The sequence below is a fragment of the Idiotropiscis lumnitzeri genome, chromosome 8 (assembly GCF_059441095.1).
Source record: "Idiotropiscis lumnitzeri isolate Australia: NSW breed Sydney's pygmy pipehorse chromosome 8, RoL_Ilum_1.0, whole genome shotgun sequence".
NCBI lineage: Eukaryota > Metazoa > Chordata > Actinopteri > Syngnathiformes > Syngnathidae > Idiotropiscis > Idiotropiscis lumnitzeri.
The window spans coordinates 15,038,352-15,051,041 of NC_142398.1; the positions used below are offsets into that span (position 1 = coordinate 15,038,352).

The 12,690-nt window shown below is 40.5% G+C and overlaps 2 protein-coding genes across 3 annotated transcripts; both read left to right on the top strand.

The window, feature by feature from the left end:
• The first annotated feature begins 1,844 nt into the window (after positions 1–1,844).
• On the top strand, positions 1,845–9,951 carry melk (maternal embryonic leucine zipper kinase). Of its 2 annotated transcripts, none has more exons than XM_088302737.1 (19): positions 1,845–1,887; positions 2,004–2,050; positions 2,209–2,321; positions 2,402–2,487; positions 2,877–2,993; positions 3,074–3,217; positions 3,324–3,392; positions 3,659–3,751; positions 3,913–4,011; positions 4,777–4,845; positions 4,944–5,042; positions 5,196–5,282; positions 6,244–6,375; positions 6,459–6,614; positions 7,051–7,324; positions 8,801–8,897; positions 9,004–9,160; positions 9,236–9,339; positions 9,424–9,951. In XM_088302737.1, the coding sequence occupies exons 3-19, from the start codon at positions 2,243–2,245 to the stop codon at positions 9,599–9,601; spliced, it is 2,040 nt and encodes a 679-aa protein (XP_088158863.1). In that variant the 5' UTR covers positions 1,845–1,887; positions 2,004–2,050; positions 2,209–2,242; the 3' UTR covers positions 9,602–9,951. The 2 variants fall into 2 exon arrangements, with proteins under 2 accessions (XP_088158863.1, XP_088158864.1); XM_088302738.1 differs by having other exon boundaries at positions 1,856–1,880.
• Positions 9,952–10,880: 929 nt separating this feature from the next.
• Positions 10,881–12,338, top strand: LOC148332334 (uncharacterized). Its single transcript, XM_088303198.1, has 3 exons — positions 10,881–11,101; positions 11,188–11,240; positions 11,941–12,338. The coding sequence occupies exons 1-3, from the start codon at positions 11,059–11,061 to the stop codon at positions 12,289–12,291; spliced, it is 447 nt and encodes a 148-aa protein (XP_088159324.1). The 5' UTR covers positions 10,881–11,058; the 3' UTR covers positions 12,292–12,338.
• Positions 12,339–12,690: the final 352 nt, after the last annotated feature.

Below are 12,690 nucleotides of genomic sequence, written 5' to 3' on the forward strand. Positions count from 1 at the left end.
CACGTGTGTGTATGTGTGTGTGTGATAAGACAAAGTGTCATGTCTGATTAAACTTTACAAGCGTGATTGTGGAGCAACAGCTTCTGGACAAAGATCTTTAACGACATTAGGCAAGATTCCTCAAGGATGTGTAGACAGGGAAAAGCCAGTTTTTTTCTGTTAAGTGTGCAAAGGAATTCCACCCCCCCCCAAAAAAAAAGTTTAATTGCATTCACTACACTATGGGAAAAAAAAAACAACATTTTGAATCTACAACGTGCAGTGACTTTAATTAGGTACATTTAAATATTATATTAGGAGTACCTTAATTTAAATCTATATGAAACACTTACATAAATTGTAATGAAGGTGATCCTTTATTACATTTCACAACTAAATTACTCATTACAATTGAGGAAAATGTACCAATGATTTTTTTCTGTACTTATATTGCTATCAATTCATAATTAGTACTCCAAATGAATTAATCTGAGCAAATTGGTGAATGGACTTTCACTGCACCTGTGTAGTGCTTTGCGAGCTTTGAGGTATTCAAAGCTCTTTTTGCCCGTTTTTATGTGTTTAATAAATGAGCACGTATGTTTTGGTTTGCTCCCCTCATTCACCTTCCCCTCTCAACTCTCTTCCAGATGTGGCCCGTTTGATGTCTGGACGTCCACTCCTGGCAGGCCAGCTGAAATCCACAAAGCAAATGAGAGGCTTGTGACTTCCCTCTGACAGGTGAACGTCTCCTAACCACCGGTTAGCTCGCTAACAACCATGAGAAACACTTGATGCTGAAAAACAATCACTCACTTTCCTCTGACTCATTCTCTCATTCCATGTTGGTAAACTCACCATTGAACATTTAGTTTTACAAGCTAAGTGTAAGACTGTATGTTGGACACACTTTCATCAGCTTGGTATTAAATCAATTGGTTCATTCTCTAGTTTGCATTCTGTGATGAGGCGTTAAAACCTAAGCCTGACTTGGGGAAAAGGGCAGAAGAGAGCCTGTGCTAGGTGGTCACTAGTCAATAACAATTAATTAATTAATTGGCTCGTCATCAAAGAAATTATTTCAAAATTCTGCCGTTGTGGTAAAAAGCACAGAAGCTCCGAGTGGTTCATTTAGCGTAGCCTGCATGTTTTGTTTTTGTTTCTTTATTAAAAAAAAAAAAGTAAGTTTGGGGATATCACACCATTTTGTAAAAGTTGAACATCACAATTTTCTATTCTAGAAAAATGAACATAAATATTTACATTAAAATGTATCACACATTTAAATCGTTTTAAATATAAAAATTAAATATATTTTGAATGTTGTAAGACAGGGTTGAGGGCGGCACAATGGCCTCACCGTGCAGAGGTGTAAGGTTCAAATCCATCTGTGGCCTTCCTGTGCGAAGTTTGTATGTTCTCCCTGTGCCTGTGTGGGTTTTCCCCGGGTACTCTGATTTTCTCTCACATTCCAAAAACATGCATGGCAGGGTGATTTGGACACTCTAAATCTGAATCGGACCCACGACCTCTGCACTGCGAGGACATCGTGCTAACCAGTCGGCCGCCGTCAACACAATAATTGTTTGTTAATTATTTTGTACGCTACACCCAACGACACCGTTTTGAGTTGAATTAACCTAAAATGTTTTCAGAACATGGAAGGCGGCTGAATAATCTGAAAAAAAAGTCAAGCAAGGGTAGAACATGCTCGAGCGCAAATTCAAACAAATGTCAGGCAGAGTATGTAAACATTAGATGACCGCCACGTTGTCTTGAGACTCGAGAATTACATTTATGGAAGCACTTCCATGACATTTCGGAGCTCATAATAATCGCGACAGTAACGAATTTGGCCACTTGGAGGCGGTAAGGAGCCAAAGCGGAAGCAGGAAGTTGAGGTTTAACGTGCGAAATTCAAATTGCTCTGACAAAACATTCTCATCTGGCAGTTCCCCTTTTTGTATTTCGATTGTTTGTTGACGGAATTACCATTCTCGTTTGACGCATCGTCACACATTCAGGTGACCGCGAGAATCGCCGTCGTTCCAGACGTGTGCTTTTTCCTAACGTAAGTTATATTGCGTCTGCAGGTCGTAACACACAATTGGCGAGCTAAGAATCGGTTTTAGCAGTCGTATAATTTTCGCGACCTACCATTTATTATGTCAAGCTTTTGACATGTACTAATTAATTAGATGTCTGCTTGGTCGGTGTTGTGTCCGACAGGCGGCTGGAACATCGTGCGGCTGAAGCGGGCAGGATGCCGGTGGAGAGGACGGAGCCTCGCGTGGCCGAAGAGCTCCACAAATACTACGAGGTTTATGAGACTATCGGTTCAGGTAATTTGTTGACAGAAAAACCTGTGACGAAAGTTTGTCTTGTCCAATTCTTCCATTTTTTTTCTTTCTTTTTTTTTCAGGCGGGTTCGCTAAAGTAAAGCTGGGTCGTCACATCCTGACAGGGGAAAAGGTGGCTATTAAAATAATGAACAAGAAGGATCTTGGGGTGAGTCTTTTTGATGCAAATGTATTAAAAAAACGACAACGATTGTGATTAATTACTTTTTGTGGTGTATCTATTCTATTTTTGATTTGTCCAGAACATATCAATGTAAAGGTTTGTTCTCAAAAAGTCGTGACTATGTTCATGAAAATCTTTGCAGATGGGAATGGAAATTGCAATTTACAGTGTCTACTGTATATGGTATAGAAAGTGGACACTTTACTGATAAAATAAAGTAGTTTGGGACAAGATTTTTTTTTTCAAATTGCTCTTTGGCGTCATCTTTCAAGCAATCCAAATATTTTTAGACTTTATACGATATCTACATATATATAAATGACACTGTAAAGATGAAAATGTCAGCTAAAGCCAGCTTCCATATATTTTCCTAGGAGGATCTTCCTCGTGTGAAGGTGGAGATCGAAGCAATGAAGAACCTCAGTCATCGGCACATCTGCCGTCTCTACCAAGTCATTGAGTCCCCCACGCAGATCCTCATGATACTTGAGGTGAGCGTACAGGGAAGTAAACTGCAGTTGTTCATTTGTCTTCTTTCCCATATTGACTCCAGCATCGGTATTTCTTGCAGTACTGTCCCGGAGGGGAGTTGTTTGATTACATTATAGCAAAGGACCGTCTGTCCGAAGAGGAGACGAGAGTGTTTTTCAGACAAATCGTGTCTGCCATGGCCTACGTCCACAGCCAGGGTTACGCACACAGGGACCTAAAACCGGTAAAACCAGAGTGCATGAGTGGAAGCTTTTTAAGTGGTTTATGTTCCTACGTATGGCTTTTTTAAAACTGCTGATCTAATCTTCTGCTGTCCCTCTAAACATTAGGAGAACTTGTTGATCGATGGAGACCACAACTTGAAGCTTATAGATTTTGGCTTATGTGCCAAACCTAAGGTACTTGATCATGTGTACACTTTAGTGTGACATCCAATGCAAGATTGATATGAACTGGCACTGTCAGAGAGGTAAATTAACTGTTTGATTGTTTTGGGAATTTGAAGTGCTGTTCTTCATCACACAATAAACATATTGTTAACTTAAGGCCTCTCTGACCAAGTCAAGACTTTGGAATGGCACAATATTTTTATTGGATACTATGATAATGCTGTAACTGTTAAGGGAATGTGACATTTCCTTTAATGTGTGGTTGTGTGTCACAGGGAGGCCTTGGTTATGAGTTGATGACGTGCTGTGGAAGTCCGGCTTATGCTGCTCCTGAGCTCATCCAGGGGAAAGCTTATATTGGATCAGAGGTGAATCCTTCACATTTTTTTTTTTGTCGTCTCATAAAAACTTGTTCTAAATACGAATAGTCTTCCAAAGTACATAAAAAGCCAGATTTTCCTCTAGAATTACCTTCTTGGTGCCGTGAAGTAGGGTTGAATGATTTCTAACAAACAATGCCGTGTTCCAGGCTGACGTGTGGAGTATGGGCGTCCTGCTGTTTGCTCTGCTATGTGGCTACCTGCCCTTTGATGACGACAACTGCGTGGTCCTCTACAGGAAAATTACTGTAAGAGCTCAATCTTCATTTTCATAATTTAATCACCTTTATTTTTTTTCTCCGAACATTCACTATACTGTGACTGCGAAAAGTTATTGATAGTTAGGTTACAGTGTTATGAGGCGGGAGTATTTCCCAGCAGACTGTTAGTGCAAAAGGAAAACAAACACCCAAGACTGATCACGTCAAGACATCTGGGATTGCGGTCTTTTTGTGATTTTACTTATGTGAAGCATAATTCCCTTGTGTATGGAATGCGCTATATTAATAAAGCTGCCTTGCTGTCCCTTGTCTAGGCTCTATTAAGTTGCGTCATAAACAAGCGTGTACCCTCCTACATATTAGGGTCCTTACTCAGTCCTCTTAACTTTTGTTTTTCCTTTTTTCATTTACATTGTAAGATCACATGCCACAAATCGTCAACTTCTAATCTACTTATTTTACAAACATGTTACGAGCATCGCAGTCTTTGACCCGTGCTTTAATGATTACATATATAATGTGTACATGTGTAAGTGTCAAACCTGTTTTTAAGTGTCATCCAGATGCTAATTTATCATCCTGTGACGAGAAGACTTTAAAGTTAGGGCAAGAAGAAAAACGCGTTCTTGCTTGCAGAGCCACTTAAAATATTTTCTCATCCCTTTTAACGAGGTCATTTCCTGGATATTACCTATAAAGCTTTTCCAGAAAAAACACCACCACCAGATGTTAGTTTGTATTTCAAATTTATTACTGCGCTCTAACGTATGTATATGACAAATGTATTTTCAGAGAGGAAAGTATGACAACCCTCCATGGCTATCCCCAGGAAGCATCCTCCTGCTCAACCAAATGATGCAGGTATGAAGACATATATCATAATGGAAAAACATTTTTTTTTAAGTCAAATACTGTCATTAGAGTCATATTTAGTTGCAGTTACCATTTTTCTCCTTTAGGTGGACCCCAAGTTGCGTCTGCCAGTGCGGAAACTGCTTGAACACCCTTGGGTAATGAAAGACTACAACAGCCCTGTGGAGTGGTGCAGCAGACAGCCGGTACCCGAACAAATAAATATGTGCATCTATTAACGTATAAATACTGCATGTTCACACTTCAAAGTAGCCAGTAGGTTTCATTTATCAAAGCTCAATAAATTAGTTGAAATTGTGTGCTTGCAGTGCTGTTCGACTAAACTGTTTATTTTGTAGCTGGGTCACATAGATGAGGACTGTATCACTGAAATGGCAGTCAACATGAAGCGTTCCAGAGAAAGCACCACAGCTCTTGTTAAAGAGGTATGTGCCACTGTTTTTGCATCCACACCAAACTTGGACAAAGGTTGAGCAATGTGCACAAGTCTCAACATCACACGCACATTGCAAATCACCTTTTTACGGAATAAAATGCATGGACATTTAATAAAATCAGTTCGGTGCTACATAAAACACCAACCAAAAATTTTGCAACATGTTTTTTTTGGTGCAACAAAATAGCACTTGACTGAATTGTACATCATAAAAACATAGTGAGGGTGTCATTAAATAGAATGTAAAGAAATAGTTTGTGCATCATGATAATTCATTGGCCACTTGGGGGCAGTATAATACAGACATTTGCTATTGAAACAGAAGACTGGTTCATCTAAGATGCAAAAATATTTGTTTTTTTGCAGTGGATAAAGAATGTTTGTATTGTCGTATGCTCAGTCCGCATCTGAGGCTTCCACTTGTGCTTAAAAAAAGTTGTTGATGGGTTTATAATTACCATAACATTTATGCTTGTTTCGTTTGCCCATCTCTACTTGGTGTGATTAAATGCACAATGCGCAATTGTGTTTATTTGAGGTTTAGTTTGAATGTAAACCTCAACCGGATGGATAAAAAAAAAAAAGCGTGAAGCAAGCACTTGACCTCTCTTTTTTATTTATTTATTTTTTTATAAATAATTGTGCACGATCTGTCAAACTATGCCTTGTTGTTTGCTGCCTCCCCGGTGAGCACTTATAACTCAAACTGTGATGGATAACTCTTATCTCAAAACTTGTGAGTCGGGTCAACTCCCAATTTAAATCGAGGAAGCACTTATCCTAAAGAAATTATTCATTCATATGAGACCAACCAGAAAACATTGTTCAACCTCTCACGGTTTCACATGAGACATTTTACTGTTTCCTAAATTCTATTCAGTCATTCTCAGTGACTGCACAACAAACCTGACCTCCAGTACACTGATTTAAATGTGTGGTCGTGTGTGCAGTGGCGCTACGACCACATCACAGCCACATTCTTGCTACTGCTGTCCAAGAAGCAGAGAGGCAAGCCAGTGCGCCTCCACATGGAGCCCCACACCACAGTGGACGCCTTTTCTCCACAACATGGCCCATTACAGGTGCAACTGCAACTCCCAGCATGCCTTTCCAGCTCAATGTCTAGTCCTCAGCCACTGAAATAAATACTTTTCCCCTTTTCCAGGCTAAGAAATCGCTTCACTTTGCTGACGACGATGACGCTGTAATTCTGGGTTCTTTGGATCTTTGCTCGGACTACATCGATGATTGTCCCTGGGTACCTGTCACACATCCTACTCGGGGGGTACGCGAGAGGATGGAACGAATTACGGACGACAAGGTTTGTTAAAGTGGGGACTTGAGCTGAACGATTTGTGGAACTCTAATTGCGATTTTAATGCTGTTTTTTTGATTATTATTTCTCTATGTTGCTCTTTTCTTTTTTTTAAGATGTAAATTAGATTGCAACAGTAATGGAAACAAACCTGTGGCTTTATCACTTCAACTTTTCATGTTTCATGCAACAATGATATGTAAAGGTGGCCTCCACTTTAGTACCTAACTTATCTAGAAACAATATAAATGAATAAAATATATATATAAATATATATATTTTTTTTAATATATCTTACATATTGTTTTTCCTCCAAATCGCAGGTTTTCTACTACACTTCGCCGTCAATTTGAATTTGATAAATTGTTCAGCCCTGGTGGGGACAAACATGTCTATTATGCTTCACCGGGGAAATATTCTAATACAACATTTATTTCTACAGAGGTCGGCTTCTCCTTTAGAGAAAAGATGTGTTCGGAGCCCGCCATCTGAGCGAGGTCAAGTGACAGGCCAACACCACCAAGAGAGGAGACACAAAGGGCACCAACAAGCCAGTGAGAACAAAGAGAATGTTGCCCAGCAGGAGAAAGATGTGGAGATATTTGCACAGCCTCCACCTCGCACTCCTTCCTCCAGCAAGAAGAACACACGCCCCAAGAATGTGTTGAACACACCCAATCAAAATGTGTCCAATGGCACCAGAAGCACACCAAAAGGTTGGAACACGATTTTCTTATTTTGCTTAATGAGCATCAAGGAGGTGGAATTACTCCTCAGAGGTGCTCGTATATTTTAGGTTCATCTATAAATTTCACCCGAAAGCCAGTTATTTAAACAATATTTTGTGAGTGGTTTCTGCTTCCAGCTCTTGTAGAGGAACTTTGTGAAAGGTCCTTTTTTATTATGTGTGCGTGAAAAAAGCAAAATCCATAAAGCCATGCTTGAGTGAGTTTGGTGGAAGAGTTTGAGAGCCCTGAACCCAAGCCCATCAAACTAAATTTTGGGATGAACTAGAGGAAAGATTAGCTAGCAGGCCCTTTCTCAGGTCCAACATGACTGTTGCTTGGATGACTAGTTCAAAGATTCCTGTAGACAGACTCTTAAAAGTTGAAGTCTTCCCAAGCGAGTCTGACATTTTATAGTGCAAAGAGTTGGTGGAATGACCAGGTGTCCCGTTACTTTTGGCCATCAAGTGTTGTTTTTTTGTTTTTTTTTCTTCCCGTCGATATATTTATCTTCATGCTTCTCGAATCATGACAGCACCACAAACACATGGCACACATTTGCAAATAAATTGTCTTGTCGTAATAGCCTTTTTTTTATGGCAGATGTTGTTTGGTTTGTTTTCTCCTCCTTTGAGCTTTTTCTGTTTCTATGATTTCCCCGTCATTATGCTTTTGAAAGTGGCCACGCACACTTAGCACTGTCAACTGGCCACTCGGCTTATCGTGAGGCTAATTCTATTGGCTCAAATGATGGACGCTAATAGAAATCGTAGGTCATTACAGCCTCAATTATGTGCTAAGCAGAATCTGATGCGGATATTGTGTCCGCCTGCACCCTTGTTTTGTTTTTTTCTTTTTTTTCTTTCGCCATTAAAAAAAAAAACACCTCACCCCCGAGTTGTCTGCTCACCATGGTATCACCTTGGTGGAACTTTGAATACAAAAGTTACTTGTTTCTGAGGGGAGAAATTCACAATGTGAAGTTTTGTTTTTTTTACCCCACCTACAGGGGGCAGCACTTTGTGAAGTATTTGTATTCATTTAATTTTGTCGTCTTCTTACTATTTATATTTTGACTAATTAATTTAGAGCAGACAATTTTGTTAAGGTTAATTTTCTACCTGACATGTTTCGGCGAGTCTTTCGCCTTCTTCAGAGTGTCACATGGTGGTGTCTTGTGACCCGTCTTTATCAGCTGATGTTCCACGAGGGCGTGACTTTACCTGTCAAAAAATGACAGTGTTTTACTGGGTTGTAACCACTACTCCACGAGCCCCCTTTCGCCTTAATACATAATTAGCATGGTATTGGTTCGGGATTTGGTATCGTAAGATCCTCAACGTAATGTGACTCAGACGCAAAAGCAATACAATTGGGACTTCCCAAATGATATTGTGTTGTTGTTGTTGTTGTTATGATGATCCTACGGTGGTGACATGCCATTCACTTCAGATGTTTGTGTTTTAGCTGAAGGCAGTGGTTCTAAAGAGCCCGGGAAGAGGAGAGTGGCAGAGAGCAAAGAAACAACCAACATTGAGATCCTCCCCTTTAGTCCTGAAAGAAGGCGAGTCTCACACCTTTGAAGGAAATTAAAACTAACAAAAAAAAAAAAAACAATTCTGTACACCAACGCCATCTGTTAAAGGTTTTGCCTGCGTTTTCCGATATAGGTCTCGCTCTTTGGACATGGCCGGTAGCGGAGACAGCGGAAAGAAGCGAAGGGGAGGGCGAGTGTTTGGCTCACTGGAGAGGGGCCTGGACAAGGTGATCACCATGCTCACCCCCAGCAAGAGACGAGCGCTGCGAGACAACCCGCGCAAGATCAAGGTACGTACGCACCTCCCGAATGAACACGCTGTTCCGTCTGTGCCGTGTCTGACTGCGTGCTTCACCTCCCTGCAGGCCCAGTACAACGTGACCCTGACGGGGCAGACCAACCCGGACCAGGTGCTGAACCAGATCCTCTCGGTCCTGCCTGAGAAAAATGTCGAATTCAGCCAGAAAGGGTAAGAGATGTTTCCATCTGCCTCTCACTACACTTTGAATGTTAATGCAACATCGAGAAACTTTACTGTTTTTCTTTTGTACAGCTACACGGTAAAGTGCAGAACCTGGGATGACTTTGGCAAGGTGACCATGGCCTTTGAGCTAGAGGTGTGCCTGCTGCACAGGCCGGAAGTGGTCGGCGTGCGTCGTCAGCGACTAAAAGGAGACGCTTGGGTCTATAAGCACCTGGTGGAGGACATCCTTTCCACATCCAGCATCTGAGCATTACAAGTCACAGTTTTTTTAATCCCAGCAAGCCTCAAAACAAGCATTACAGTTATATGCATTGTGCTCAGGCACCCCCCCCCCAATATGTGATTTAGTTTTACTTCTTGTCAATTCATGAGAGAATAATGTATGAATTTTATTTACTGTACAGCTCTTCATCAAGATTTCTGTACATTTTTAACCTCTTAATCGGCTTGATTTAGTTGCCTAAAGAAAGCACCGCTTACTAATTTGATGTCATTGTTTTTTTTAAATGTGGGTGTACAATTGTTTGTTCGTTTCGTGTATCAATGTTTGTCTGTGACAATGTAAAGGGAGCAAAATAAATGATTTCTGCAATTGAATTAATGCAAGTCATTTCTTCACATCATTTAAAAAAAATATATATATATAAGACCCATTTGTCACCGGGGATAACTTCCAGACCAACATATGCAAAATAACAATCTATGATATAGAGGAGCCATATTAAAGTTGTTTAAAAATAGTTTTACCTCCCTCACATGCGCTTTCGAGTAGTTTAGCTTCTGTTCCCATTTCCTTTCTGTCAGGAAAAAGGAGACTATTACATAACATTTTGCGGAAAGAAAATGAAGACTTGCTCGCACAGTTGTCCAAATAAGAGCCCAATTAAAGCTATTTGTCAGTACCGTTTAACATTTACTCCAAAACGTACACATTAAACACCGAAATTATCGACAAAACCAAATAGTCTGTTAGCTTATTGCTAACATACTGTATAATGTCAAATGCCATAGACATGCTAACAGAAATTAGCATCGGCGTTATGGTGTTCATAAACCTTCAAACAACAAATACAAAGAGTAAACAACAATTGTATGCATGTAGTATTTGTTCTGTTCGAAAATGGCTCTGACAAGAGCATAGTAGCAGGTCTCCTCCGCCTCATGTTCCTAATAAAACTCCATCTGTATCTTGCAGATGCAGTTTTGTCGCAATGAGTTGGGGAGAGTGAAAGGTTCTATACCTGCTCCATATGTAAAGCGCCTCTAAAGACAAGTTCTTGTGATTTGATTCTACAATAAATAAAATAAATGCAATTCTGCTTACTGTAATAAAATTGCCAAATGCTGCAATTTTAGTTCATCCTAAATAGAATGAATAAATTTCGCTTTTAAGACGGCATCGTCTTCCTGACTCTAACTCTCCCTATTTATCCAGACTCTGAAGAAAAATCCTGTAGTGACCAGACGATAATTAAACAAAAACTATGTCAGTGTTGTGTCACTGTGCCTCCATACAGACAGGTGGCGCTCTAATTCCACGCCAGCAGCTGCTTTACAATTTGTGAGTTTTTATTGTGCAACCTAAGAAGATTAAGTGAGGAATGTGAAGGACCACAGAGAGACTTTGCTAGCTGAAATCATTCCCAAATGTTCCCGTCTTGAGCTGAAAGCCAAGTTGTTTGCCGGTGTGCGTGTTGGAGAAAGATGAGGCTTCTGCTGGCAGTCGCTCTCATTGTGCTCTTCTCATGTAAGTTGACTGGAGTTTTTCACTTTAATGTGGCGCAATATTTGACACTTCTGTTTTGAGACTTGTTATTTTCTGGGCGAGGATAGGGCTGTACAGAGCTTGGATTTTCAACAGCAGTGTGCATGCAACCCCATGTCAGGTACGTAGAAAAAGGTTTGGCCTGCATGTGAAGTGATCTGGATTGACCCATTTGGTGACAAAAAGTTTCATGTGTGTATCAACATGGTGTCAAGGGGACTCTATATATGTTGTTCACGATGGGTTCACAAGCTTTATAATCTTGATTTTGGCCCAATGACGCCGTGATGGCTGCATCCCTTCTCTTGACTGTTTCAAATGTGGGTGTTCGATTTATTTATTTATTTTTTGTCCAATCAGATTTCAGCTTCTATGTAATGTCATGTAAATCAGCCAAGGGCCTTCGTGCCCTTGTGCTGGCCTTCGTAGCTAATACGATACGAGCAATAGGACTGTCTAATTGGGAAATTGGATTTAAAATTAATTCTCATGGCGAAATCAGCATTTTTCCATCCTCTGATTGGTTGGTCGGAGGCAAATCGAACAGCTGACTTTGAGTAACAAAACACCTGCATTGTGAGTTGCACAAGGAGTTATTTGATTTCATTTTGTAAAGTCGACACTTGCTGATGACTTCATTGACTTTTTTTTCTATTGTAGAGTACCACAAAAAAAAACAATCACAGAGGTTTTTTATTTTATTTTATTTTTTTATTTTTTAGATTATCATTCGTTTAGAATTGCAAGAAGTCAAAATCAAAAGTTAAATTTGATTAATTGCCAAGCCCTGGTTCAAAGTGCATTTGTTTTTTCCCCTGCAGGGAGCAACAATGAGTGAGACGGTGGTCTCCTTCCTTTTATCTCCACTGTCTCTGTACTCCAGCCTGACGTCCACTCTGGTCAGAGTGGTCGTTTCGCTCCCACCGTTGGTCTTCAGTGCCCTTCGTCACTCGGTGTTGCTGCTGGTGGCGACGCCACTTTGCGTGCTCAGCCTCTTCACGTCAGCGCTTCTCACCTGTGTCCATGTGGGCCTCTACCTGCTGCATGTGGGTTTGTTGGGGGGCGTGGCCATTTGGACGCTTACGCAGCAGCCCGCTGATGTCGGTCATGAGAAGGTCAAGCACCAGGAGAAGAGAAAACTGAGAGTTTTTGATTATGTGAAGCAAAGCTGAGTTTCGTTTTTTTTTAAAAAACTTGCAATAAAATCACCTTTGTCCTGCTTTTGCTTTCATTCTTAATTAGCATACAACTTGATTTGTTCGCTCCGTAGACTCTCTTGTTTAAATTGGCTCTGGAACAGGCCTGGCCTAAATGAGGGTGAAAATATGAGCTGCTTGTGCCTAAAGCCGCCAGTTGTCCACTTATGGATCTCTTTCATTCTCCCTCTCTGGCTCTCTTTCAATGTGCACCCCCAATTATGTCTGGATTGTTTCCCTGCTTTCTCATCATTAGCCTTGTCTGTCATATGGAGATGAAGAGACGTGAGAAAATAAGAACAAGGGGATATTTTCTTTTTTTTGTGTGTATTCGAGTGTTGTTTTGCTCGTGTGCATACAAAACACAAGCTGAAA

Coding starts and splice junctions, on each gene's coding strand:
- LOC148332334 (XM_088303198.1), top strand. CDS start 11,059: ATGAGGCTTCTGCTGGCAGTCGCTCTCATTGTGCTCTTCTCAT. Junction 11,102..11,187: donor TCTCATTGTGCTCTTCTCAT/GTAAGTTGACTG, acceptor GGGCGAGGATAG/GGCTGTACAGAGCTTGGATT. Junction 11,241..11,940: donor TGCATGCAACCCCATGTCAG/GTACGTAGAAAA, acceptor TTTCCCCTGCAG/GGAGCAACAATGAGTGAGAC.
- melk (XM_088302737.1), top strand. CDS start 2,243: ATGCCGGTGGAGAGGACGGAGCCTCGCGTGGCCGAAGAGCTCCACAAA. Junction 2,488..2,876: donor TGAACAAGAAGGATCTTGGG/GTGAGTCTTTTT, acceptor ATATTTTCCTAG/GAGGATCTTCCTCGTGTGAA. Junction 7,325..8,800: donor CACCAGAAGCACACCAAAAG/GTTGGAACACGA, acceptor TTTGTGTTTTAG/CTGAAGGCAGTGGTTCTAAA.